The following is a 27,361-nucleotide window of genomic DNA, read 5'->3' as shown; positions in this document are numbered from 1 at the left end:
CTTCCTTTTCTTCCTCAGTGAGAAAGATGCGCTGTGTGATTTTTAATACGAAAAATGCTAAGTGCCATTTATCTGTAGCATGAATATATACACTTGCAGACCGAAAGGCTAATTAATTCGAAGTTTTAAAATAAACCACACAGCACATCAAATAGAATGGTAAAGTACATTATCAAAAACCCCAACTCGTCCACATTGTGCAACTAGCAAACGTGACGTTTAAAAGTGTGAAAATCAAGCGTGAGGAAAAAAATTTTTTTTAAAGATTTTATTTTTATTTATGTGACAGAAAGACAGCCAGCGAGAGAGGGAACACAAGCAGGGGGAGTGGGAGAGGAAGAAGCAGGCTCCCAGCAGAGCACTGATGTGGGGCTCGATCCCGTAACACTGATCACACCCTGAGCCGAAGGCAGACGCTTAACGACTGCGCTACCCAGGCGCCCCAAGCATAAGAAAATTTTTACATGTAAAGAAGACAAACTTGTGTTGACTACGTATTGTGGAAAAAGGAAATTACCTAACCAGATTTGGAGTGGAGTCACAGCCCACTTAATTGTGTCATAAGGAAAAAAATAAATCCATTAATTCAACATACACTTGTTGCGCGCCCGCTACCTACCAAGCACAAACAAAATCATTCACAACTACCAACTCGGCTTTCTCGGGGCCGGCAGCCTTCCCCACTAAAAACAGTACTATCTCGGCTAACACCTTACTCAACATTTTCACGAAACACGTCATGGAACAAAGGGATGGAGCAAGTTTGGCCCTCCCCCTTCCACAGGGCTCGCGCGTTCACGTAACCTCAAATCGAAAACTCCAAAACGTACCTACGGTGTCCCACGAGGAAACGAAAATTAAGCAGCAACTTCTTCCGCCCACGTGAAAGATGGCGCTTGACGCGTCAACCATCCCTGCTGCCCTGTTGCTTCCCTTCGGAGGCGGGGTTCAGAGAGAGCAGGAGGCGTGTGCTTAGGAGGTGTGTGCTTTTATTTTCCTCACCCTTTCTCCCCTCCCCTTGCTCTCATAGTATTCGTTGAAGGTGATGGGCGAAAGATGGGGTAAAATTTACCCAGAAGAAGAGCACCAGGTGAGAAAGAACCGCTGCGTGGAGCGAGTTCGGGGTCGGGACGCGCGCGAAGGGCCGGGACCGGGGGCGGGGCTAGGGGTGGGGCGGGGCGGTGGCCGGGCTGCGGTTGCGGTCCCTGCGCCCGCGGCGGCTGAGTCGCAGGCGGTGGCGAGTGGGTGAGTGAGAAGCCGGCTGGCCGGCGACTGTTTGGGGTCGGGGTATAGGGACCGCGCGAGGGCGGCGGCGGTGGCAGCAGCTCTCCCCAGGGCTCGGCTCGTCCTACCAGACCGAAACCCGGCATCGGGTTTTCCAGCTGGTGACTAGTAGAGTTGCCTCCATCCGGGCCCCCGGCTTCCCGGCAGCGGCGGCACGGAGACCAGGGGCTGGGGACCCGGCCTCTGACCCGCTTTCCCGCCCGCAGCCCACGAGCCGGCCGCTTCCGGGGACCAGGTGTGAGACCCAGACGGACTCGTCGGACCACCTGCTCCGCGGGTTCGAGGGTTCGAGGGAAGGCGGCTCGAGCACGGAGAGGCCTGGCTCTGGGGAAGGCCACAGGGCGGGTGGTGCGCGGTGAACCCCAAGTACGGGTCGGAGACGAGATAAAGGAGGGTGGAATGGCACGGGGGAGATATCACATGGCTACACAATTTAATACAAGTTTCTAAAAATTGCTGATTTCCTGTAAATTTGAGGAGCAGTTCTAGACTGGGTTGTGCTGTGGGTCATGACTTGCTTGCTTCACAGCTCCGAGGTTACGCAGACTTACTTAAAGGAAGTGAAGTGACCATTATGACTTGAGCATCACTTGATTGATAGTATCTGCTGCAGAAAGAAGTGCACTGATTACATGTCTAATATGCCCACATGGCATCTGAGTCACCCCTACTCCACCAGGGTACTGTTTTCAGTAGACAGAGGGAGGTCATGCACTTGCCCAAGAGGAATGACCCTTTCAGAAACAATGGAGATTGCTAGGCCTTAGAAAAGTAACAGTGGTTGTGGCCAGTGGGTAAATTCCGATACAAACTGTTCCCATCCCTCATCTGTGATGAAAAGCAAGGGGATCCAACACGTCTGGCATTACATTTAATCTGTACTTTTATTTTGAAAAATACTGTTTGATACCGTCTTTATCAGACTTTAGAAAACTTTAACATAATGGGAACCTTAACGGAAGCGAGAATATATGGAAGATTAATAATATGGAATCAGAATACTTGGCATATGATGGTGGTATGTGACACAAATACATTTGGCCAGCACCTCAGCCAAACCCTACTCTGGGAAAGCCCTGAATTAGTTGGAAATCGCCTCGTGATTGACTACTCTTGATACCTCCAAAACAAAAGTGAGAGAAATTCTAGACCACATCGCTTATTATGCAAAAAGCCCGCACTAACCTGCTCCAGGAAAGTTACATAGGTGTTAAAGATTTTTTTTCTTTCTTTATAAAGTTGATAAAATAGTCTCTTTATTTGGCTCTGTTAGCAGTCCAAAATTTGCTCTCGGAGAAAAAAGTAAAAACAAAAAACAATGAGAACTCCTATCTTTCAAGCCTGCCCTTGGGCTCTATGTTAATTAAGTAGTTCTAAGGAGTAGTGTGGGTTAGCCTGCCTCTTATGTGAGAAACTTGGATCTGTGAGAGATAGCCTGACAGTGATAGAAATTTCATCTGCAAATCTTGCCTGATAAAAATTTAGAAAGTGTCGCAAACAGTCTGTTAACTGTTGTTAACAGTTCACTGTCATTAAAGCTGGCCTGGGCAGCGTCTGTTTTTGGAAAGTGGACTGGCTTACGACCCTGCTGCTTTTAGGGCTGGGAGAAAATAAACAGAAAGCATGGGTACAAGAAGTGTAAGCATTATGATGGTAGAATTCTGATTTACAACAGCAGTGGACCAATCAACTTTCTAAATACCAATGGGAGAAGAGATGGCTGGTTTTTAGCAAAGGTTTAAGAAAAAGCAAAGCTTAGAACCTACTACTCTGCTAACAGTTTTAACAGATGGTAATTAATATAATCTTTATGTCTGCATATGTCGGATTATTTTCAAGAAGTATATTGGGTACATCCTCATGAACCCTATTCTTTGTTTACAGGAGTGGAAAGCCACCGTGTCACCCAATTTGGATCCTGGCTTCCCTCAAAAGACTCTTACGGCTAATGTTTGATAACCTTCTGGAGTAGCCAGCTACATGTAGATATATAGATAAAAGGCTATTGGTTTTGACCTGATTTTTTTCAGCCATATTTATGTATGTGGAATTTCCTCACCAAAGATGATGACTTTAAGTGTTAGTAAAATTATTTTTACAGCTCTCTTAATTATACTTCTCTGTAACATTTCATTTCTCAAAATTATTAATTTTGGCAGGATTTTAAGCTAAACAATTCAACATGATTCTTTTGTTTTCTTTCTAATGATAATAGCAATGAGTATAAATGTAATTAATGTCTGTCGTAGTTTAAGTTTCACAGTCAGGTAAAAATTTTCCCATAATCCAACCAGATTTAGCTCTGGGGCTCGGTGCAGTTTTAGGAAATGCTTTTATTTTCAGCGTAATGATGAAATGTTTGAGTTAAAATATTGTTCTTACCATTATTTACCTTTTTTTATCCAAAAAGGAAGAACAAAAGGAAAATGTTACGATACGGTTTTGTGGCTGTGTGTTAACTCATCTCCTTGGCCCCCAGTTTGTTATTAATGATCACAATAGCATCATTACGGTTTGAATTTAAATTACATTCCTGTTTTCTATCATTGTAAAAGGTTCAAATTTTATCCAAAACAGTAGATATTTTAAATAAGCTAGACAGTTTATGTTCAGTATAGTCTTTTAAGACTATTATGTTAATACAACACATTAAAAAGTAAATATTCCCTAAATGAATTAGTGAATGAACTAAAACATACATACGTGAACTGCCTTTATGTTAAATCATTTCAACACGTGCATACTATGAAGTGTTTTGCCAAGTTCTGTATACCTATTCTTGACATGTGTGATAAAAATGCTCATCTAATACTCTAAAAATAGAAGCCACTGCTTTTCAGCAGTCTCTGAACTCTATTGACAAGATGTAGATAAAATTCTTAAAGTGAATGAATTGTGGTTATAGATCAAATGTTGCCTCCCAAAGCAATCCTATAAGCAAAGATAGGTATATCATAATTCACCTATTAATTGCTATCCTTTATCATTATGATGAATAGATTCCACAATTTTAGACTTGCTTAAATGTAATTGTTACGGTTCTTTTCACTTTAGGTCTTTCAATACACGTATTCAATTTTTTCTTAAAGATTTTATTTTTAAGTAATCTCTACACCCAACGTGGGGCTCGAACCCACAACCCCAAGATCAAGAATCACATGCTTCACCGACTGAGCTAGCCAGGTGTGCCTCAATTTTAATATTAGGCAAGAATGATTCATTTTACACAAATATCACAGAGAATATGTACCTTTAGAGTGTTAGATTTCAGTGGTTTAAGATATATGAGACCTTGGTTCTTGCCTGACTATGTGACCTTCGGCAGTTAGCTTTTCTCTCTATTTTCTCAGCAGAGTGAAAGGCTTGACCAGTATCCATACAGTCACTTGTTCTTTACATGTTCTGTATAACTGAAGCTTTTTTAGTTTAGCCATTTAGTATAGAACTCTTTGTAATGAACTCAGTGTACTGCTGCACTGCTTTCTTAAATTTAAGTAGCATATTAAATATATTTATCTTCGTCTTGATGTTTCAGTGTTATTTTAAACACCAGTATTGGGTTTTAGTGCCCTGAAACCCAGAGACCTTATTGAGAATAATAGTACTGTGTGCTCATTTTTTGTTATGGTTCCAGGTTACTGTGTTTTTGCAATCTTCTGTCTGTCTTTTCTTTTCTTTCTCTTTTTTTTTTCTTTTTTCTTCTCTTTTTCTTTTTTTTTTTCCTTCCCTTTTAACAGCTTTAAGATGTTTCTACTGACAGGTGTCCTTACTAGTTTCCTAGGACTGCCATAAAAAAGTACCACAAACTGGGTAAAACAACAGAAATTTATTCTCTCACCGTTTTGGAAGCTAGAAGTCCAGAATAAGGTGTCTATAGGGACATGCTCCTCTCTGATAGCTCTCGGGAAGAGTCTTCCTTGCCTAATGGTAGTTACCAGCAGTCTTTGGCTTTCCTTGGCTTGTAGTTATAACGTTCTAGTTCCTACCTCTGCCTTTACATAGCCCTGTTTCCTTTTTTTCCATGTGTCTCTAAATCTTTCATAAGGACACCAATCACTGGATTAGGGTCCACCCTAATCCAATATGACCCCATCTTAATTTGAATATACCTATTTTCAAATAAAGTCACATTCATAAATACAAAGTGTTAGGACTTGAACATATATTTCATTGGGGGGTGGACAGAACACAGTTCAACCCACAAGTTTGGTGGTCTCTAGCTGAGCCCTACCTTTCCAATTTGTCCTCTTTGTTGCTGTGATTTAGGAACCAAATATCCAATGATTAGAATTACATGTAGGCTGGATGTTTGGGAACAGTGAGGATCTATTCTATGAGCTTTAGTATATGATATTTCATATTAATGTTCAAAGACCCTTTTTTTGGGTCATTATCTTGGATTTCTAAGTGTATTCCCTGAATATAGGTGACAAGTTACTATGTATCAGAAGATTGTCATCATATTAGCAAGCATTTAATGTGTACCTGCCATGCTAGTCAAATGTCTATGCTAGTAGGGGATGTGCTTCCAAATCTTTTTTGACTGAAGGAGGGAAAACCACATAGGCCTAAGTCATTTGAATTTCTGATGTATGACCTTAAAATTGCTGAACCTAATTGTTGGTTTTGTATGTTATTTAGATATCCCTGGAGTATTTGGATAATGTGGTAGTTGGGATGCAGTGATGTCGAATCTCTGTCCGCCGCCATCTCCAGCTGTTGCCAAGACAGAGATTGCCCTAAGTGGTGAATCGCCTTTACTAGCAGCTACCTTTGCTTACTGGGACAATATTCTTGGTCCTAGAGTCAGACATATTTGGGCTCCAAAGACAGAACAGCTACTTCTCAGCGATGGAGAAATAACTTTTCTTGCCAACCACACCTTAAATGGAGAAATCCTCCGAAATGCAGAGAGTGGGGCTATAGATGTGAAGTTTTTTGTCTTATCTGAAAAAGGAGTAATTATTGTTTCATTAATCTTTGATGGAAACTGGAATGGAGATAGGAGCACATATGGTCTATCAATCATACTTCCGCAGACAGAACTTAGCTTCTACCTCCCACTTCATAGAGTGTGTGTCGATAGATTAACACACATTATCAGGAAGGGAAGGATATGGATGCACAAGGTGAGTGGGTTTTGAGCTTATTAATCATGTTAACTAGTCATTAAAAGTTTGTCTTCTGATACATTTATATCTAATTTTTAGAAATTATATGCAGTTAACTTCAAACAGTAGCTGTTGTTCACATCTGCCCTATTAGATAGTTCTAGTAGTCTGATGTCAGTGATCTTCATAAAAACTCTTGAAGTTGGGAAATGAGAGTTCTGTGTGACAAGTAAAAGCTAAAGCTTAGAGAAATTGAGAAGATCGTAGTAAGCATTAGAGTCTAGGTTTGTCTTGGGAACCTTTAACTGTAAAACATTTTCTCTTTTTGCATCGCATGACTCTGTTTTTCACTTAATACTGTGCGTAGGTACAAGCAGTTCAAAACAAGTGTTTCATAAGCAGTTGGCCATGTAGCCTTTGGTCTCTTTAACTTCTTTGCCAAGTTCTGAAATTTGTAAAATGAGGAGGATGCACCAAATGGTTTCTAGGAGATGTCCCTTTTAATTTTGCAGATTGAACCAAAGGAAATTACTGTTGTCCCCTAAATCCTATAGTTTAATATTTAGTGATATTTATATTTTCATATACTTTTGGCAGACCTGAAGAACAAATTTAACTTTCCTTTCTGCTTTACAGTTTTGATACTAATTTGGAAGTCTGTTAAAGCGTTATTAATTTTTTAAGGCTTTTACCAGATAGTAAGGAGAAATAGTATCTTTGAAAAGAAGAGTGTTTTACTATGTTTGCATTGTGTGTTTTCTTATTTTAAATGTTTATGAAAATCATTTAAAATCAGGAAGCCCCAGATACATATAACTTGATCTTACACTTAATTTGAAAAGTACAAACCATTAGTTTCCTTTGTCTATGCAGATTTCTGAAAAGTTATCTTTTTTTTTTTTACTGCAGAGAAAAGGGTGTTATTTTATTTTATTTTATTTTGTATTGCTTATAAGAGAATGGACTTGTTGGATTAATTTCCTGCCCCCTCCCTTTTTTTTCTGCCCTAATGTGGAAAGTATTTTTCCCATGAACTGAATTACACAACATGCCTGCCATTTAACTGTTATGTGAAAAATAAACAAATATCAAAATGTTTTTTTTTTTTTAATTTTAATGAATCTTCTGTTGCTCAGGAAAGGCAAGAAAATGTGCAGAAAATAGTTTTAGAAGGCACAGAAAGAATGGAAGATCAGGTAAGATACAGACTGCATACTGTCCAACACCAGCAAGCTCATGACACAACACGCATCTGTATAAGGCTGAGGACTACTTTTCTTAAGGCCTTGAAGCCGTACCATACTATTTCGACAGAGTGGGTGTGAAAACGAACGGAGTCTTTTTGGAAATATATGGAATAAACTGGATGAAAATTTCCATATCTTAGACCTGAAGAGTTAAATAAGTGAAGAATAATAGCAATTTTGCAACTTTTTTTTTTCTGTTTGCACAGAGTAAGTTTTGAATAACTCTTTCTTAGTAAAAATTTAAGTTTTATGTGAGATTTTCTTTAAGGCCTTGCTTCTTCAACATTTCCTCAGAAGTAGTTATAACAGGAGGGAAGTGAGTGCACTCCTCTAGAATATCTGGAGATATAGGCTTAGTTCTAAGCATAATATTTATTTGAAGTCTCATGCTGTATTTTTAAAACTCATGTAATTTATTTTCTATTATTTGATGTTCCAATTTGCCAGTGATATTCTTCACCTTTTTTTTTTTTAAAGATTTTATTTATTTATTCAACAGAGATAGACACATCCAGTGAGAGAGGGAACACAAGCAGGGGAAGTGGGAGAGGAAGAAGCAGGCCCACAGTGGAAGAGCCCGACGTGGGGCTCGATCCCAGAACGCCGGGATCACGCCCTGAGCTGAAGGCAGACACTTAACCGCTGTGCCACCCAGGCGCTCCTTCTTCACCTTTCTGATTAGGCTTCTGGTTATATGAAGTCTAGGGAAACATGCCAAGGTTATCACATGGCTTTGAATATCTTCAGGGCACAGGCACCACAGCGTTTGAGATGCATGATTGCATGGATCTGGTTTCCCTTGTGGAAGTTAAATGCAAACCATTTCAGTGCAGGGCAGAGATCTTCTGAAGGGAACTCTCCAATGGAGAAAGCGTTCTTTGCTTTACTCCCATTGCCTCTGGCCACCCTCAGTGTTCCTTGTGTTGAACTCCAGTCTAAGGATGACTGGGTTGTCTTTACTCTGGTTCTCCTTTAGCGTGCCTAAGACAAAATAGTACTTTAAACAATAACTTTTCTAAAAATTTATGAATATACAGGACTTAAACCAGGAAAATACAAAACCCTATAAAATGACTTCCTTTACAAAATTGTTATTGTATCTGTATTTTTGTAAATAACTTTCCAGGCCAGAGGAGGTAATACTGGGGAAAGATCTAACACAAGAAAATGTTTCCCTTTATCCAGAGAACCCTGGCCTTTACTTATTGGTCAATAAACAGAGTGCCAAACATTGAAAGGACTTTTACCAACCTCTGGATGTACCTACTAGTTACAGAGTAGTTAGTAGAGTTACTCAAGGTAAAGAAATTTAAGACCCAATAAAATTCTGCTTTTCCTGGGATTTTTTTTTTTTTCAAACCAGAAACCTGTACTTAAAAAATTTACCACTATTAACTTTGAAGTTTTATTTCTGTTTTTAGGGCTCTTCTTGAAAATGTTATCCTCTTCCTTCTGTATATTTAGACAAACTAGAGGTTTTTAAAGGGGAAACATTCTCCTGCTAAGAAGTTCAAGTTAGAGAAGTCACAGGAGGAAAAGAAACTTGAGGGATTTTCTTTTGAGTTTCTTCTGTGTTCAGTCTTGTAGGATTTCTTTTGTTAAGCTTTGATGAGGATATGCATTCAGTTACAATAAATATCTGAGATACAGTTTATGGCACTATATATATGCCTAAACCTAAGTGAAGGTATTTTCCTATAGTTATCCTTTCTGCAAAAAAGCTGCCTGATAATTGAATCCTTGCAGATCTCACATCATGTGCTTAAAATGACTTTATTTTGAACAAATAAATATTATTTAGGGATGACACATTAGTCTGGAATCAATCACTGACTTCATTCAGTGCAAGTTTTGGATGCTTATAGCTATCATCTGATAAAATCACTTTACAAGGAAATTGCTTTATAGCTAGTCATTATTCTTGTTGATTGCATGTGTTTATTGTAATTGTAAATAAGCATTTTAAAAATTCTTTTAAAAAGCAGAAACAGTGAGTGGTTATGTTTGGAGGTTACTACAGGATGAATCTTTTAAAATAATAAAACCTATAAGATGCAAGGAGGTTTATGACTTAGCATAAAATTTCCACAGACAGCATCACATTTAAATGCCAAGTTTCTGAAAACCTGGGTATAGTCACTCAAAAAATGACTCTAGGAATGACTGAGATTTAAAGACACATGTAAAAAGTTTGAATAAAATAGTTTCATGAGAGATGAGTGAGAGAAAAAACTATAAAGATTTTATTTATTTGCCATTGAGAGAGGGAGAGCACAAGCAGGGAGAGCTGCAAGCAGAGGTAGAAACAGGCTCCATGCTGAGCAAAGAACCTGATGTGGGGCTCCATCCCAGTACCCTGGGATCATGACCTGAGCCGAAGGCAGATGTTTAACCAACTGAGCCACCCAGACGTCCCTTAATGTGTGATTTTAAAAACATGTTTAGCTAAAAATTAACAGATATGTGACAATTTCATTTCTCTCTAAAAGTTTACATATTCAGGATGGTTCAAAAATTGGGGGGCAGGTGTGATGGTAATGAATAAGTGAGAAATCACCCATCTTTGAGACACTCTATATTTATGATGTTCTATATTGAGTTTTCAGTTTCATTCTAGAAACTACAAATTTCAAAATTACGCTTTTGATACCTGTTTTATTGATTCTTAAAATATATGTGATGGTTTTGATTTGCATTTGTGTACTAAACCTTATTGTAAATGCACAGATTGAGTATTGACTCCAGCTTTACTACTGAGTCATTTGCTGACTACTTCTAAGCTTTTTTTGGTTAGTTTTCCTTGTTTTTAAGTATAAAATGCATCAGTGACCTTTAATTAACAAGGGGTTTTCATATCTCAAATATCAAAGGAAATCTTTCTAAATTTGGCATGGTAATTTAATTATTGCATGGATTGGTAAATGATAAGCCAATGATTCCACTCTGACTAAAGAAAATCATTCCTGGAAGAATTAAAATTAGTTTTAAATAGTATGTACATCCTTTAGAAACGTTTTGGAGTAGTAGACATGTTTGGGGTTGTGTTTTAACATGTTATCAGGTATTTCTATCAAAGGATCATTCTTTGCTTTCAGTTCTTATTTTTTTATTGCCCCGTTTATCCTGTACAGGTTTTTCCCGCTATCCAGAAATAGAGCATTCTTATAAAACCTTTTATACACTGAAATGGCCATAAAGAAGCAGTTAGCATTAATTTATATGGAAAAGTTTTTGAGTGTTCCCAGACCCAAAAAATAATCCCTCTTAGGCATCTCTGATACCTTAGAACGCATCCTACTAAAGGATGCACAAAATAAATGGAGCTAAAGCACAGATTCTCACAGACACAGTCCAAAGCTAAGGTGGCTTGATGCTGAGATGCTGAGTGGAGTTCCCAGGGCAGGAGCTTGGCCGGGCCACTCTTGCACTCAGGCTATGTGCCGCCTCCTGTAATGGCTCATTCAGAACAAATGCTCAGCACTGTTTTAGCTTTTCACTTTTTTTAAGAGTAGAAATCCTCTTCAGATTGCTTTTGGTTACTGAAAATGGGTACTAATGTAGGTCTTTCATGAAAGCAAAGTGGTGTAACTTGAACTTTCAGAAAGCCAGGGATACCTTCATTGTGTGATTTTCTTCACTTCATTTTGCTTTTTGGTGCAGGGTCAGAGTATTATTCCAATGCTTACTGGCGAAGTAATTCCTGTAATGGAACTGCTTTCATCTATGAAATCACACAGCGTTCCTGAAGAGATAGATGTAAGTTATTACTTGTGTTATTAAATAGGAATAATGGTACCCTCTTATCACTTCCCTTGAGTTATATCACTCTTATGTATATTAATAGTATTCTAATTTTAGTAGTATGCATTTTTTTGTCCTATATAGTATTCATATGAAGTATTAGCCACTTTAGCAAACACACATAAAACCTGAGTTTCATAGCCAAACAGAGGCTTTTTTGGTCAGTGATAATTGTGACAGAATTACATTTATTTAGTTTATTTCACCACTTTTGTATTTCTTCGAAGTAGGAGAATTCCAGACCTTATAGAAGCATCAGTATTTAATGCCATACTTTTTGTAACAAAGCAGTATACCAATCAGTGGTGATTAACACGAGTTTATTTACATTCTCTAATCTTGTTTTCTTAGTCATTTGTCAGTCATTTTGAATTACACATTCTGCAGGTGTAGAGAAATCTTCAGGAAACTATTCTTGTTTCTTTCTGACTTTGTCATTAAGATTTGTCTCCTGATTCTGACAGCTCAGAAGAGGAAGTTGTTCTTGTCAAAATTGTTGCTTAACCTGCCTGACCGGTTTTCACATTCGCTCTTCTGAAAGTTTATAGAAGTGCAGAGAGGTTGTTTTATTGGGATTGGTGGTGCTTAGAAATGAGGGCAATGTGTCATATTGTACCTAGACTTCAGGAAAGTTGTGTATTTAAGAGTGTTATTTCAATGCTATATTATAGCCAGAATAACTTTTTTTTTTGTGGTGTGTTTTAGATAGCTGATACAGTTCTCAATGATGATGATATTGGTGACAGTTGTCATGAAGGCTTTCTTCTCAAGTAAGAATTTTGTTTCTTTTTTATAAGAGATGGATAAAGCAGATAGAAATCTTAGGCTCGCCTATGACACGATTTGGAAGGATGAAAATAATAAGAGACTAGCTACCCAAATTATTCTAGGAACAATGTTGCATATTTAAACTATTACTTAGCTTTGTGTTATTTTTTTCATTTATTACATGTCCGTGATATATTTGTTGTTACTCTTTTTAATATTTAAAGAAGCCAAGTTTCCATAGTGCCCTGACAAGAAATCTTGGTCTCTTGTTTGTTTCTGGTTTCTTATTTTACTTCTCATTAAAGCTGAAACTAAGAACTGAAGGGGGTTCTTAGACCCATTTCCAGTGTTGGGGGGGGGTTCCCCACACCAACAAGCAATGCTCTAGATACCAAGTGGGTGTCCTACAATTTAATTAAGTTCTGACACACTCTGCGTGGAGAGAGTGTCAGATTCCATAGATTAAGGGTTCAGTCCCACAAGACTGCGTCTCCCCTACCCCCCAGACACTAGTCTGACTGGCCACAGATTGGACGTCCCAGCCACCCCCTCCTTGGACTTCAGACACCACCAATTGGTGGTTATTACCAATTGGCTATAAATCAGGTTCCTACAACCCCCTCCTTGGGTTCCATTAATTTTTTAGAGCGGCTCACAGAACTCAAAGAAACATTTTATTTACATGGTTGTTATAAAGGATAGAATCTGATACAGATGAACATCCAGATGGAAGAGATGCATAGGACAAGACCAGAGGAAAGGGTGAAGAGCTTCCATACTGTCTCCAAGCATACCACTCTCCCCAAATCTCCACATGTTCACTAACCCAGAAGCTCTCCAAACTCCTTCCTTTTGGGTTTTTATGGAGGCTTCATAACATAGGCGTGATGGATTAAATCATTGGCAGTTGGAATAACCTACAGCCCCCGCCCCTCCCCAGGGGTCAGGGGGAGGGACTGAAAGTTCTAACCCTTATCACTGGTTGGCTCCTTTGGCAATCAGCCCCCATCCTTAGATGCTTTCCAAATGTTACCTTATTAACATAACAAAAGACATCTAATTTCCTACACTTAGGAAATTCCAAGGGTTTTGGAAACCGAGCCAGGAACTGTGGATGAAGACCAAATATGTATTTCTTAAAATCACAATATCATAGAACCCGTACAAATTCAGTTTCATTTGGATGGACTTAAGCTATTGAGACCTAGAAAAGAAAATTATTTGTATTTTTACTGCTTGTTTTCATCTTTCAGCAGATTGTAGTACTTAAGAGTGTGGGCTCCAAAACCTGACTTCCTGGGTTATTGCTCTGTGAACCTGGGCAAAATACCTGAAGTGTCTGTGCCCCCATTTCCTCATCTGTAAAATTAAAAAAATGATAGTACCTACTTCATATGATTCGTTGTAAGAATTGAGTGAGATAAATCATATTAAGCACATAAAACAGTGCCCAGACATATAAGCATGTAATAGCTGACATTTTCTATTTCTGTTTCTATAAAGGAAAATGTAGTAACAATAATAACAGCCAAACTTTATCAGGTGCCTATGAGTCAGTCCCTATACTAAGTGCTCTCTCTGCAGGTATAATCTCATCTTCTACCTTAGTGTTTCTTAGGATTGCAGATTGTGGTGAAATTTTGTTTTTGTTTTTTTTTTCAATGAGAAGTGAAAGGATAAAGTATTTGCTTTTTATGTCCATGGTCTTTTCCTCAAAGAATTTCAGAGGCATGAGTGTTTTTAACCTAGAAGCCTTACATAGCTTGACTCAGCACTTTAGTGCTGATTCTGCTTATGTCAGCCATTCATATCACTATTTTTAATCCCATTTGATTTTAAATAAATCACTTAACCTCTCTACATCTCAGTTTCTTTCATTATAAAATGGTGATATTTTACTAACTGGATTTTAAGTTCAGTGGGAGAATCTGTGAAAGGCCTGAGGAAAGTGTGAAGTACTGTGGGAGATAAGAGACAGCATTTTTCTAGTAGCTTTGGCGTTCATCATGTAAAGCTAGTCTTAAGTTGTTTGAAGTTCACCTGCCCTTTTTTGTTTTAGTTTGTGACATTGTTTTACTGGCAGTGTTTTTCTTCATCTTTTTTCTTCACCTTCCAGTGCCATCAGCTCACACTTGCAAACCTGTGGCTGTTCTGTCGTTGTAGGTAGCAGTGCAGAAAAAGTAAATAAGGTAACTTATTTTATAATCGAGCAAATAATCTGACTTCTTAATGCTGCTAACATATCGTGGATTGTAATTTAAAAGTTAGGTTGCGGTCAAGACCATGTAATAGTATAAGGAGGTAACAGAATCTGGCCAAATTACTGTGTGACACCCCGTGACAAAAATAAGTTGAAATAAACTGCTTAAATAGGAAATCATTTATCTGTTTCATTTTAATAACTCATAAATATTATATAGTTCTCAGTATTGTATAAATGGTTTTGAGAATTTCTTAAAATAAGGTATTTTTAAAAAAATATTTGTCTTCTGTTTTCTTTTTTTTTTTTTTTTTTTTTTTAAATTATTTCATTTATTCGACAGAGATAGAGACAGCCAGCGAGAGAGGGAACACAAGCAGGGGGAGTGGGAGAGGAAAGCAGGCTCATAGTAGAGGAGCCTGACGTGGGGCTCGATCCGATAACGCCGGGATCACGCCCTGAGCCGAAGGCAAACGCCCAACCGCTGTGCCACCCAGGCGCCCCTATCTTCTGTTTTCTGATGTCACTTTTATAAATAGGATAATAACCATACTTTTTTTTTTTTTAAGATTTTATTTATTCATTTGAGAGAGGGAGCGTGAGAGCGAGCACAAGCAGGGGGAGGGGCAGAGGGAGAGAGAAGCAAACTCTCCCGATGAGCAGGGAGCTGGAGGCAGGGCTGGATCCCAGGATCTGACCTGAGCCTAAGGCAGACGCTTAAACAACTGAGCCATCCAGGCGCCCCAATAACCATGTACTTTTGATACTAATTCCATCTGGTTTTTCATCTTGATTTCTTATCTTGGCTTTTCCTCCTGAATCTGTTTTTTTAGGGACCTGTTGCTATTGAGTGGTCAGTGGAAGTTATGTTTTATTCAGTGCTACGTGAATTAATAAAGAGTTAAGCATTAGGCAAAAACTAAGGAATTTTGCACTTTTCTTCACTGACTGTTAATTACAAAGAGATAAGTTGCACATATCTATCAATTTAAGCAAACCTGATTTTTCTTTTTATGTTTTACACAGGAGCTATGTTAGGAATGATTATTTCCTTCGCAAATATATTTGTAATTTTTTTTCTCTAATAAGCTACCTATATGCTTGCCTGACCCTTAATTTACCAAAATTATATTTTTCATACATCCATTTATGAGAGGTTTGTGCCTCTTACTCTATTGATCTAGCAATTTATTATTATATTTGTTAGCCCAGGAAGGTAGGTTTCCATCTGTGTCACCCAGAGCCTTTGGATTTCACAGAAGGATTTCTCAGTAGCTTTTTGGAAGAAGTCTCTGTGGTTGGGGCTCTCTGTTTTTAAAACTTTTTTAATTCCACATCCTCTTCTGGCATAATTGCTTTCTTTATTTTTTTAATATAAAAAAGGTTGCCATCACTCTATATTGAAAGCCACTACTTTAATGTAAAAACTGTCTGAACATAGTCTGAATTCCAACATACTTACATGGCTTTTTACTTTTCCTAATAGAGCTATAGATCAAATCCTGTTAGAATCATAGATTTCCAAGCCCCAACCAATGGTTTGCCTATTTTAAATCAAATTTGATAGAATTAATTCTCATTCTGTTGAAGGATTTGGACACTCCTAATATTCATTATAATGGAATTTCATTATTCAACAGAAGCCATAATTCTGCATAATTTAATTGCATTTAGTTTTTTGTCCAGAATTGTTCGCTTATTTGAAAAATAGTTGCTGCTGGGTGGAGATATAATCAATAATTAAGTCATTAGTTCTTAGTTGAAATAAGGGTTCCATGGTCAAATATGTTGAATAAAGTATGCATATTCTATTCAAATACTAGAAGTTTTGAAATATCATACAGTACATTTACCAGCATTTCCCAAACTTACTGGACCACAGAATTCCTATTTTGAGCAACAACTGTGATGTCCCATGGACTCCTGAAGGTGATTAAGGAATACTTTCTTCTCAGGATGTACTTCATCGCCAATAATGATTAAAGTTTCTATTCAGATTTCTTTCATAAGCAAACCAGTGGGCTTTAATTTCCTTTTTTAATGCTAAAATATTTTCTTTTACAGATAGTGAGAACATTATGCCTTTTTCTGACTCCAGCAGAGAGAAAATGTTCCAGATTATGTGAAGCAGAATCATCATTTAAATATGAGTCAGGGCTCTTTGTACAAGGCCTGCTAAAGGTATAGTTTCCATTTATCACAAGTGAAAGCAACTCTTTAAAATCATTTTTGGCACTCTTTATTAAATATATTTTGAGTATTAGCATGTAATACATCTCATGTTTATATGCCAAGGAGCTAACCAAACACAAGTCTGAGCATAGAGTATATGTCTTACAGATTTATAGTTAGTATGAATGAAGCATCATAGAGTATCTTTTTGTATGTTTCTCTTTAGTTTCCTATAGCTGTTTCCTATAGCTGCCTGTCTGACCTCAGGATTATTTGGTTTTTAGTATGTGCTTGAATCAAGTTGCACATCTAAAATGGGTACTTTTTTTTTTTAACTGAAAAGAATTTGAATTTTCATTAGCATTTTTTTGTTCATGTCCTGTATTCATTTATTGAAAGAAAATTTTAAACTGCTTCCTGTCTTCAAAAAAGTGTATATAGAATTTGAACAATTCATATATATATTCACGTATATGTATTTTTAAATTGTATTTTTCTTTTATTTACTTGAGTCTGCTTTTCTTTTCTTTTTTTTTTTTTTTTATTCCGGTATACTTAGCATGCAGCATTATATTAGTGTCAGGTGTACAATACAACAGTACATACAGTTCTGTATGTATCCAGCAACTCTGTACATTCCTCAGTGCTCATCATGATTTTAGTGTACTCTTTAATCCTCACTCCCGGTCTTACACATCCCCCCATACCTCCCCTCTAATAACCATCAGTTTGTTCTCTGTAGTTAAGAGTCTGTTTTTAGGTTTGTCTGGGTTTTTTGTGTGTTTATTTGTTTCTTAAATTCCACGTATGGGTAAAATTATATGCTATTTGTCTTTCTCTGACTAATTGAGTCCACTTTTCAAGAAGCAAAGCAGATAAATGTAAATTAGCAATTATTTTCAATAATTACAGGGAAGACAGTTACTTTACTAAATTTCTCATTGATATTTCAGTTATAGTCAAAGATACGAGAAAGTAGATTTCTTAACGGTTATGTGATTCTCTCACAGTGAATGCTTTCTTAAGAATCTAGGCATAGCAAAATGAAAGAAAATATATTAAAAACTGTTGCAAATAAAAATTATATTTTTAATAGTGTGCATGCTCTGAGTTCAGAATAGTATTTAAATACAGGAAGTACTTAAGGGAAACTCATTTCCAGTTTGAGTTGCACAGATATGAAAATTAGAATTTCTTTTTATCAAAGACATAATAAGGTACTTAGTACTTTTATTTCCTCAACACCCTCTCATTTAATTATGTAATTTTATCCCTGAAAAGGACCTATACCAGATGCATAGAGGAAAACTTGAAACTATAATTTAATGAAAAAATATTTGTTAACAGTTTTCCGTACATGTATAAATTGTTAAGCCTTTAAGAAAATACTTTGCCATTATATGTCAGGAGCCTTAAAAATGTTCAGAGACTTAACCTACTATCTCTACTTCTGGAAATTCATCTAGGGAAACAATTATGTAAGTAGAAAGATTTACTTATATAGGTGTTTATTATAGCATTATAAGAGTAAAAAATTGAAAGTAGCCTCTGTACTGTATTCATAATCTATACCACAATGCTTCATACACAGTAGATACTTCTTACATGGCATTTAACTACCCAATTGACAATGCCTGGAAAGAAGTACATATTTTTACTTATAAAAATACCTATTCATTGAGATTTAAAAGAACATGTAAATAATCAAGAAGAAAATAAAAAGTTCCCCATAATCTCATAGTCCAATGAATAGCCACTATTAATATTTGGCAGATATCTTTGTCACCGTTTATCCTTCTCTGTGTATCTTTGACATAGCTCCCTGCCCCTTCCACATATTTTAACCTCCATTTCTCACAATATATAAGGAAGATCTTTCTATATCAACACATAAACTTCAGCAAATTAATTTTTAGCAGCTAAACAAAAAACCATTTTTATTTATTTAATCACTTCTCTTTCTGGCTGCTTAGCGTATTTTCTAGTGTTTTACTATTTAAACCAGTGCTGTAGGGCGCACCACACTAAAACTTTGCACACGATCATGACTGATTTCCTAGGATAAACTTCTAGAAATGGATTTGTGAAAGCCAATTTTTCTAATTAAAAAATAATTCTTCATATCTTTTGGCCTATTCTTTTCATTATGATAGGATTCAACTGGAAGCTTTGTGCTCCCCTTCCGGCAAGTCATGTATGCTCCCTATCCCACCACCCACATAGACGTGGACGTAAATACTGTCAAGCAGATGCCACCATGTCACGAACATATTTATAATCAGCGTAGATACATGAGATCCGAGCTGACAGCATTCTGGAGAGCCACTTCAGAAGAAGACATGGCTCAGGATACTATCATCTGTACAGACGAAAGCTTCACTCCAGATTTGTATGTAATGATATTATAGTTACACAGTGTTGTGAAATTGTTATCTTTTATGAGTAAAAACAAAACAAGCCTGTGTTTGAAAGGAAGGAAATATTACTAAGAGAATTGTGCTTGAAGAAATAATTTAGTTAATCATGCCTTTTTTTTCTTACGTGTCTGTTTTTCTTAATATAATTCTGTATAGGTTAGATTAGTCCCTAAAAGTAAATATTCAGATATTTACTTAACAAATATACATTGAGGCCCTAGGCACAGTAATATGTGCTAGTAAGGTTGAGCTCTCTAATAAAGAGACCCAATCCTTACATTGCCTACAGTCTAGTGTGTAAGAGTCATTAAAAGGCCTATTAACTAAACCAAAGATGTAATTCTCAGTCTTTTCTTGATATGTGAATATGAAATACAGCAGAACTGTGAAAATACATTTATAGAGCATTCTTTTATTTGCATTTTATATTTTCTGATCAGTAAATTATAAGACAAAAAGTAATGATAAAATGTTGAAAGTGGACCCAATTAGAGGGGGAAAAAGTGATAAATCTGAATTATAAAACCCCAAGAAAATACTTAACTTCTCTTCAGGAGAAGAAACGCAGTATACTATGATGGTTCCCTTTAATCAGTTTAGAGTGCCCAGCACATATAATGTGCCCAATATATATTAACTGTGATAATCCATGTTTGAGTGTGTAAAGCAGCAGTAAAATTGGAGCAAGCAACCCTGTCCTGTATTTCTAAGAAACATTTGGAGCTGAGGCAGCGGATGTGTGGGGGCACCAATAGTCACACAGACTATGTTGACTGAAAGCATAGAAAAGGAACACCATATCCGAGGGATCCCCAGCCTCATGTGTCTCTAAGTCCAGAAAGATGGCATCATTAGGACCCATCTGTTTCCAGTTGTCCACTGTTTTTGTGGGTTCCATAGAAAGTTTTAAGGAAATTGGTTTAGAAAATGAATTAGTCAAAACCGAAATTTCAGGTGACTAATTTTTCAAGTATTGGTAATTGTGGTACCTGTGTAGGAATTCTCAAAGTTAATCTGTGCTTTCAAGCATTTTCTTCTTTCCTGAAGTGTTTAGTATTTTCTCCCCTTTTTTTTTTTGGTTACTTCAGAGCTCTTTTTGGGGGGAATTTAGTGAACTTTAGAATGGATTTACCATCTAGTAATTTTATTTGTGTTTTTTTAGAGGAGGTATCTATGCTTTTAACATTTCTTACTCATTTTAGCCAGTTATGTTTGATTGCTTCACTGATAAGACAAATTTTGATTAGCCACCTAGTGTTATTTTACTGGTGATAAAAAATAACTTCCTGAATTTTTAAAATTTATTTACAACTCCTAAGTAAATTTTCTGAACATGAAATTGTCCAAAAATATTATTCTACCATTAGATTATATATTAACTTTTACATATTACAGATATATTTTACTTTTTAGTTTTCTTTAAGCAATATTATTTATTTTTAGGATATTTTTAATTTTAATTTTTAAAAATAATGTCACTCACTGCCACTACATGAAAAATGAGTCACTGGAAATATCCTTTTTTTAACACTTTGCTTCATCTGATTCAACTATGACAGAGACAGTCAGTGAAAAGGAGTGCTGCCAGCTAGTAATCATACAGTGCTGACTTTTTTTTTCCTTCCGAGTTTCCTTCTGCTGTAATTTGGTACACCCATCTTCTACAGTAGGAAATTTTAGGTACTTTCCTATTTCTCTATGCACACACCCCCCTTTGTTTGCCTTTCTTGTCAGTTCAGTGATGATCCCTACCATTTTCAGTAACAAATTGCTTACCTTATGGTGTGCTAGGGATACATTATCTCTAATGTGTATTATGTCTTTACTTCTTATTCTGATCATTGCCAAGGTAGGTAACACTTTCCTAAGTAGTTGGTTCATGTTACTTGCCTGGCGATAGGTTTGTTGATGCAACTCAGTGGTCAAGATGTTCCTTAATCCCGCTTGAGTATTTCTCAGCATTTACCCTTTTACCTTTTTCTTCCTAAACAGCTTATAAGTTACTATAACATAAAGTTAACCTATTATTTTGTTTTAGGGTTTTGGTGGTGTTGGTATGTGTTTATTTTTCTTGCTGTTTTATTTTTTTTTTTTGAGATGGCAGGAATCGGTAATTATATTTATTAATTCTCTAAGGCTCTCAACATTTTTTTATAAGGTGAAGATACAAAAATAGATTGATAGGGACCTACATGCCCTTCTTGGGACTGTTTATATCTTTAAGAGAAAAATAATTACATAGTGGCTTGACAAACTCCAGTAATACACAGATGTATCCTTGAGTTAAAATGAATATACATTTTTATCTACAAATATAATTTTTATTATATATAATATTCCATTTCTAAGAATTTAATGTATTGGCTAGAGCGAGGGATTTTGGAAAGTAGCCATTTCAACATTTGGACTGTTTTCTTCCTAGGAATATTTTTCAAGATGTCTTACACAGAGACACTCTAGTAAAAGCCTTCCTGGATCAGGTAAATGTTAAACCTGAGATTCTCAAAGTGAATGATATGATATGTTTTCTTTTTCAATGTATACTGCATTGCCTGTGCTATATATGTGACATCATAGAATTAAGTCATTATTTTTTTAAGTCATTATCTTTTCGTAATGTTTCAGATCTTTCTGAAGTGTTTACATGGTGTTTCTTTTGAATTGTTAATGGGTGTAGCCTATATATTAACAATGAAAGGTGCAATATGTCCCAGTCAAATAATTAATGTTTTAATTCCAACCACTAACCTATAACTCTTTTGGGAAAGGGAGAATATTTTTTATTTGCCTTCATTGAGCCAAAATGTCTTTAAAACTTAGTATACTTCTACTGAAATAATGACATCTTTATTGTCTCATTCTTTTGAAAAATATCTACTTAGTTAACATTTGAAGAAAATTATAGATTATATGGGACTTATTTCTTAAGATAACAGCTTTGTCATAATATTCTGGGGACCAGGCCAGGGAGCAGTATCGTAGAGGTAGCTTTGAAATAATGAGGTCCTTATTAGGACCTCAAAATTTTAGATCCAGGTCTATGTGGTCTGTGACTTACTGCATAGTTCAAAGATAATTCATAGTCATGCAATTAATTCCATGCTTCTCGAGCTGAATAAAATCATTCTACCACTACACATGTACCCTCACCGCCCCCCCAACAGTAGAGAGAGAAGAATATCTCAAATCCATACTCTATAAGCATGGCTCAACTTCTGGGAGCTTCATTTTTGTTTGGAGATGTGGGCAGAAAATACAAATAAAAGTAAATTACATCCTGATCTTTTTTTTTTTTTTAATATTTTGTTTATTTGAGAGAGAGAGAGAGCACACACAAGCCAGGGAAGGGATAGAGGGAGAGGGAGAAGCAGACTCCCTGCTGAGCAGGGCACGCGACATGGGACTCCATCCCAGGACCCTGGGATCTTGACCCAAGCCAAAGAAGGCAGCCACTTAACCACTGAGCCACCCAGGTGCCCCTACATCATGATTCTTAATAATAAAGTAAATAGGGGTGTATTCTGAGGTAGAATGCAAAATTTGAGTTCATTTTCAAGGATAAAATAGAAGACTTCAGAAAAACGTGATTGCTCTAGACTCTACTTCCTGTCAGTTAAGGGCATCGGGGCAAATGGTTGTGAAGAACTGCTCTGATGTGTGTTATCTGCCAGACATTGTCAACGCTGTGATGGAAACATGCTGTATAAGAAGAATTGGAGTAAATTATTTATTAAAATGCTTCATTTTCCTGTAGGTCTTTCATTTGAAACCTGGTTTATCTCTCAGGAGTACTTTCCTTGCACAGTTTCTCCTCGTCCTTCACAGAAAAGCCTTGACGCTAATAAAATATATAGAAGATGATACGTAAGTAAAACCACATGGAATAAAAACCTTTGTGAATTGCGTTTCTTTTTGTTCCTTTTGGACATTTTCTATATTTTTATATATATAAATTTTTTTTCTTCATTATTTATAGGCAGAAGGGGAAAAAGCCCTTTAAATCTCTACGGAACCTGAAGATAGACCTTGACTTAACAGCAGAGGGCGACCTTAACATAATAATGGCTCTAGCTGAGAAAATTAAACCAGGCCTGCACTCCTTTATCTTTGGAAGACCTTTCTATACTAGTGTACAAGAACGAGATGTTCTAATGACTTTTTAAATGTGTAACTTGTTAAGTATATTTCGTCACAGTCATGATTGCTGCTCAAGTAGCTCGGTGTGGGAAACATCACCCCCTCGGGTCATGCCCTAGCGTCCTACTTGGCAAAGCAGTTAAAGTTAGTTACACTACAGTTGTCACAAGTCTGACAGGTGCATCGTTACAATGGATGCATCTTTTCCTAGATGTGCTTTCTTGGGATACAATCTTAGGTTTACAATTATAGTAAATGTTACTGTTATCTTTTAAAGATTAAATAGTGGAATATAAACTTGACCACAACTACTGTTTTTTGAAACTTACAATTCATGGTTTACATGTATCAAAGTGAAATCTGAGTTAGTTTTCACAGATATAATACTAGTTGACTTTTCATCTCTTGGTGTTCCTTGAACATAGGTTGAGTTTTAGAAAGAATATATTGATCAAGCAGATGTTTAACTCAAATTAATTATTAGATCCTACTTTATAGACTTAGTAGTCCTTAGGGTTCGATCTGTGTAAAAATGTCATGCAATATGTGTAGTCCCGATTATGGCAAACCACAGTCAGGGTGTTTGTTTGTTTGTGTATTTGTGTGTTGAGCTCTGTCAAAGAAAATAGAGGAAATTGGATTTTATGTTTTAGTAGTTATTGCCAACTATTTAAGTTAATTTTTATTATTTTTGAGCCAAATTGAAATGTGTACCTCCTGTGCCTTTTTTTTTTTATTTTTTGAGAAATATAATGACTTGGAAGAAGTTCAGATTACACTAGTCAGTCATTTTTATCTTGTTTTCCTCTTGTAGATTCTCATCCTGATTTGGCACTTGTGACTCCCGAGATTATAAAATGCAATAAAGAATATACTAACTAGTAAGATCTCTTTTCAGGAACAGAGAATAGTAGTATCTTGTCCTTTTCCTTCTTATATTTCTGCCCATATTTTTGAAGTTGTTGGCAGGTCTCTGCCTGCATCATGTGAGGAAAGCAGGGGAAACTTTACTGATGTGCTATTTTACTAGGTGCTACTTTGGCAAAACGAAGTACTCAATTTCTTTTGTTTCTTTAATGTGTTTGGACCATTTTGCTAGCTCTAAAATAACTGATTAATATAATTCTGTGCTAGAACGGTTTTGACATCATAGTATATACAAGCATCAAAAATATTTTTATTTAAAACTGTGGAAGTTACACAAAAGGGAAAAATATTTATAAGAAAGGTATAAAAGTGACAGAGCCCCTCTTCTGTTGCTCATCAAATTGAACCAAAACCAACATGTTCTTTTCTGAAATGTCCTAATTGCCTTTCACATCACTAATCAGAAAGGTATAGACATCTTGATTTATAGACACAGATGGTACTGGATGACTGGCGCTCTGTGGCTTAGTCATGAAAGAATTTACAGCTAGCACCTTGTTGTACTCCTTACTCAGTGCTTTCTATGTGAGATTATTAAAAAGTACTGACCGATTATTTTCTTTTGCTGGTTTATTATACTGTGATATAGAATGCAAGTTGTACAGTGAAATAAGTTATTAAAGCATGTGTAAACATTGTTACATATCTTTTCTCCTAGATGGAGAATTTTGAATAAAATATCTCTGAAATTTTGTCTCTTAGCAATCATTTGTTTAGAAAAGCAGTGTTACGATAATGAAAGACTGACAGTCTGCGTTGCATCCAAAACTTCTTTTACTTGTTTTCGTTTTTTGAAAGAAAATGTATTTCAAGGTTCTTTAAATACTTGGAATCTTTTCTTTATAATGCTGGGTTGTTTTGTTTTTTTTTTAACAATGCTTAACTCACAGGATTGCAATTTGATTTTAAATTTATGTATTAGTATTTCAAATGTAAGCTAACACTTCGGTGATTTTTCTAATTTCTGTTATAAAATATTATTATAACCTAGGCTGAAGTTATTTCTTCAGGTATCCAGTATAGGTGTCCAAAATGAAAGTACAAGGAATTTAAACCTTGTAATCTGGAAAACAAATAAGATTGCTATTTTTACTCCAGGAAAAAAAATGTAATTCATAAATCTAATAGTTGAGTTGAAAGGTTTCTTTAAAAGAAGACTGATTCATCGCGTGCTAAGATTCTTAAAGAAGAAACCAAAACTTCATATAATGCTGTAAAATAAAAGTGAGACAGTGATTCCTGTGGTCTGTTTCTGTAATGCTGCAGGTTAAACAGGAGGGTAGTGATTGTTACTCTTATGTAACACTGTTTCGGTTTTGAAGTGGAATTGCACAATTGACGTTTCTCCTATCATCTGCAGGGTATAGCCTAAAGTACCGCCAATTAATACATAGCCCACTGGGCTTTCTCAGTCCAACACCACACAACACAATGAGGCCAGTATTATTATTTCCACTTTACAAATGAGGAAACTAAAGCTTAAAGACATAAAATGTGCAGCCCATGGTCACTCAGCTACTTAAGTTGGATTTCATCCCAGAAAGTATAATAGTTGCCATGCAGCACAGCACCGAGTACAGTTCCTCCATAGTAGGTACTCAGTGTTGTTGAAATGAAGGGAAGGAAGCAAGTACAATCGGCCTACGAGTCCTGTGCAGTGCCCAAGTGTGATTTCCTGCTGGGTTGCTTGGAGAAGTTACTTAACCTGAGGCTCATGTTTTAAATGTTTGAAATGAGGGCATGATGATACCTCATGATTGTTAAAAGAGGATTTAATGAGACTGTCTAAGGTGCTTACATCACTGCCTTACCAGAGCTTCATACCTCCTTTTTTATCCAATCTGAAAATCACTACCTTTTCATCAGGGTATTGGAGAACATTTACATGTAATGTTATTATTGATATGGTTAGCTTAAATCTGTCATCTTGCTAATTGTTTTCTATTTGTTCTTTAGGGCATTTTTTTCCTTTTTCTGTTTTCTTTTGTGTTGAGTATTTTTTATTATTCCATTTCATCTCTTGTTAGTTTATTGTAACTGTTTTTCAGTGATTGCTAGTTTAGTAAACTACACACACACGCACACACGGATGTATATAAAGATCTCTACTATACTATACATACATCTCTACCTTCTCGGTCTGCATTCACGTGATCTACTACTCGACATACAGTTGAAGAACTTTATAATAGTATACTTCCATTTCTCACCTTCGTGCTATCGTGCTATTGTGGCCTCACATTTTACTTCGACATGCTATAAGCTCCATACTTTATTGTTTTGATTTTTACTTAATTATCTTTTAAAGGGATTTAAGTGTAAATATTCTAAATCAAAAGATAAAAAGTGTCCTATTGGATAAAAAACAAGACCCAAACTATATGCTACCAACAAAACACATCTTAAGAATAAAGGACAAACAGATGAAAAGGATGGGGAAAGATACACCATACCAACACTATGAATGAGAGCAGGAATGACTATGTTAGTATCAGAAAAGCAGATTTCAGAGCAAAAAAATATTACCAGGGATAAAGATCATTTTGTAATGCTAAAGGGGTCAGTTCAGCAAGAGGACATATCCCTAGTGCTTGTTACCTAGTAACAGTTTCAAAATACACAAAGCAAGAACTAAGGAGAAGTAGACAAATCTACAATTGGAGATCTGGAGATCCCTCTCTCAACTCTTCACAGAACAAGAAGGCAAATACTAGAGCTAGATTGTGCATAGACTCAATTTTAATGAAGGATTTTAGAGGAACAAATCTACATCCAAATCAGCAAGGACGAACAAGACTGTCAACCAATTTGGTGTGACATTTATAGAACACAGCAGTACTCCACAGTAGATTACACATTCTTTTCAAAAGCACAGGGGACACATACAAAGACCATATTCTAGGCCATTAAACAAATCTCAATAAATTAAAAGGATTCAGTCATGCAAAAAATGTTCTCTGATCACAATGGAATTACTACTTGGAAACTAGCACTTGTAAAGGATTAGATAATTTCTTAATCATGTGTTCAAGGGTAAGTGCATTGGAAAAGAGGGAGGTTATCAATGTTGTGGGATGATTTTTATGAATAGTGAAACTCAGACAAGCTATGTTGGAGAAGATAAATACAGTGCATAGATCTGACATAGATCTTGTATCCAGAATTTAAAAACTTCTACTTATTAAGACAACCCAATTTTTTTTTAAAAGATTTTATTTATTTGACAGAGACAGCCAGCGAGAGAGGGAACACAAGCAGGGGGAGTGGGAGAGGAAGAAGCAGGCTCCTAGTGGAGGA

The 27,361-nt window shown here is 36.3% G+C and overlaps 1 protein-coding gene and 1 long non-coding RNA gene across 10 annotated transcripts in view; one reads left to right on the top strand and one right to left on the bottom strand.

Moving 5' to 3' along the window:
• Positions 1-969, bottom strand: part of LOC105240566 — a 335,101-nt gene extending 334,132 nt beyond the window's left edge. Inside the window, exon 1 of the long non-coding RNA XR_004626486.1 lies at positions 831-969. This is a non-coding gene — a long non-coding RNA (uncharacterized LOC105240566). The remainder of the gene's footprint in view (positions 1-830) is intronic.
• On the top strand, positions 956-25,300 carry C9orf72 (C9orf72-SMCR8 complex subunit). 9 transcript variants are annotated; one of them, XM_011233264.3, is made up of 12 exons: positions 956-1,090; positions 3,169-3,363; positions 5,926-6,413; positions 7,532-7,591; positions 11,303-11,398; positions 12,149-12,213; positions 14,328-14,400; positions 16,476-16,592; positions 18,737-18,972; positions 21,423-21,480; positions 22,755-22,864; positions 22,977-24,756. In XM_011233264.3, the coding sequence occupies exons 3-12, from the start codon at positions 5,970-5,972 to the stop codon at positions 23,161-23,163; spliced, it is 1,446 nt and encodes a 481-aa protein (XP_011231566.1). In that variant the 5' UTR covers positions 956-1,090; positions 3,169-3,363; positions 5,926-5,969; the 3' UTR covers positions 23,164-24,756. The 9 variants fall into 9 exon arrangements, with proteins under 9 accessions (XP_011231566.1, XP_034519892.1, XP_034519893.1 ...); XM_034663997.1 differs by lacking the exon at positions 956-1,090 and adding an exon at positions 1,173-1,245 and having other exon boundaries at positions 22,977-24,758; XM_034663998.1 differs by lacking the exon at positions 956-1,090 and adding an exon at positions 1,393-1,519.
• Positions 25,301-27,361: the final 2,061 nt, after the last annotated feature.

The sequence above is a fragment of the Ailuropoda melanoleuca genome, chromosome 7, assembly GCF_002007445.2.
Source record: "Ailuropoda melanoleuca isolate Jingjing chromosome 7, ASM200744v2, whole genome shotgun sequence".
Lineage (NCBI taxonomy): Eukaryota > Metazoa > Chordata > Mammalia > Carnivora > Ursidae > Ailuropoda > Ailuropoda melanoleuca.
The sequence above is the reverse complement of the archived record's forward strand: the minus strand, read 5'-3'. Positions and strand labels throughout refer to the sequence as shown.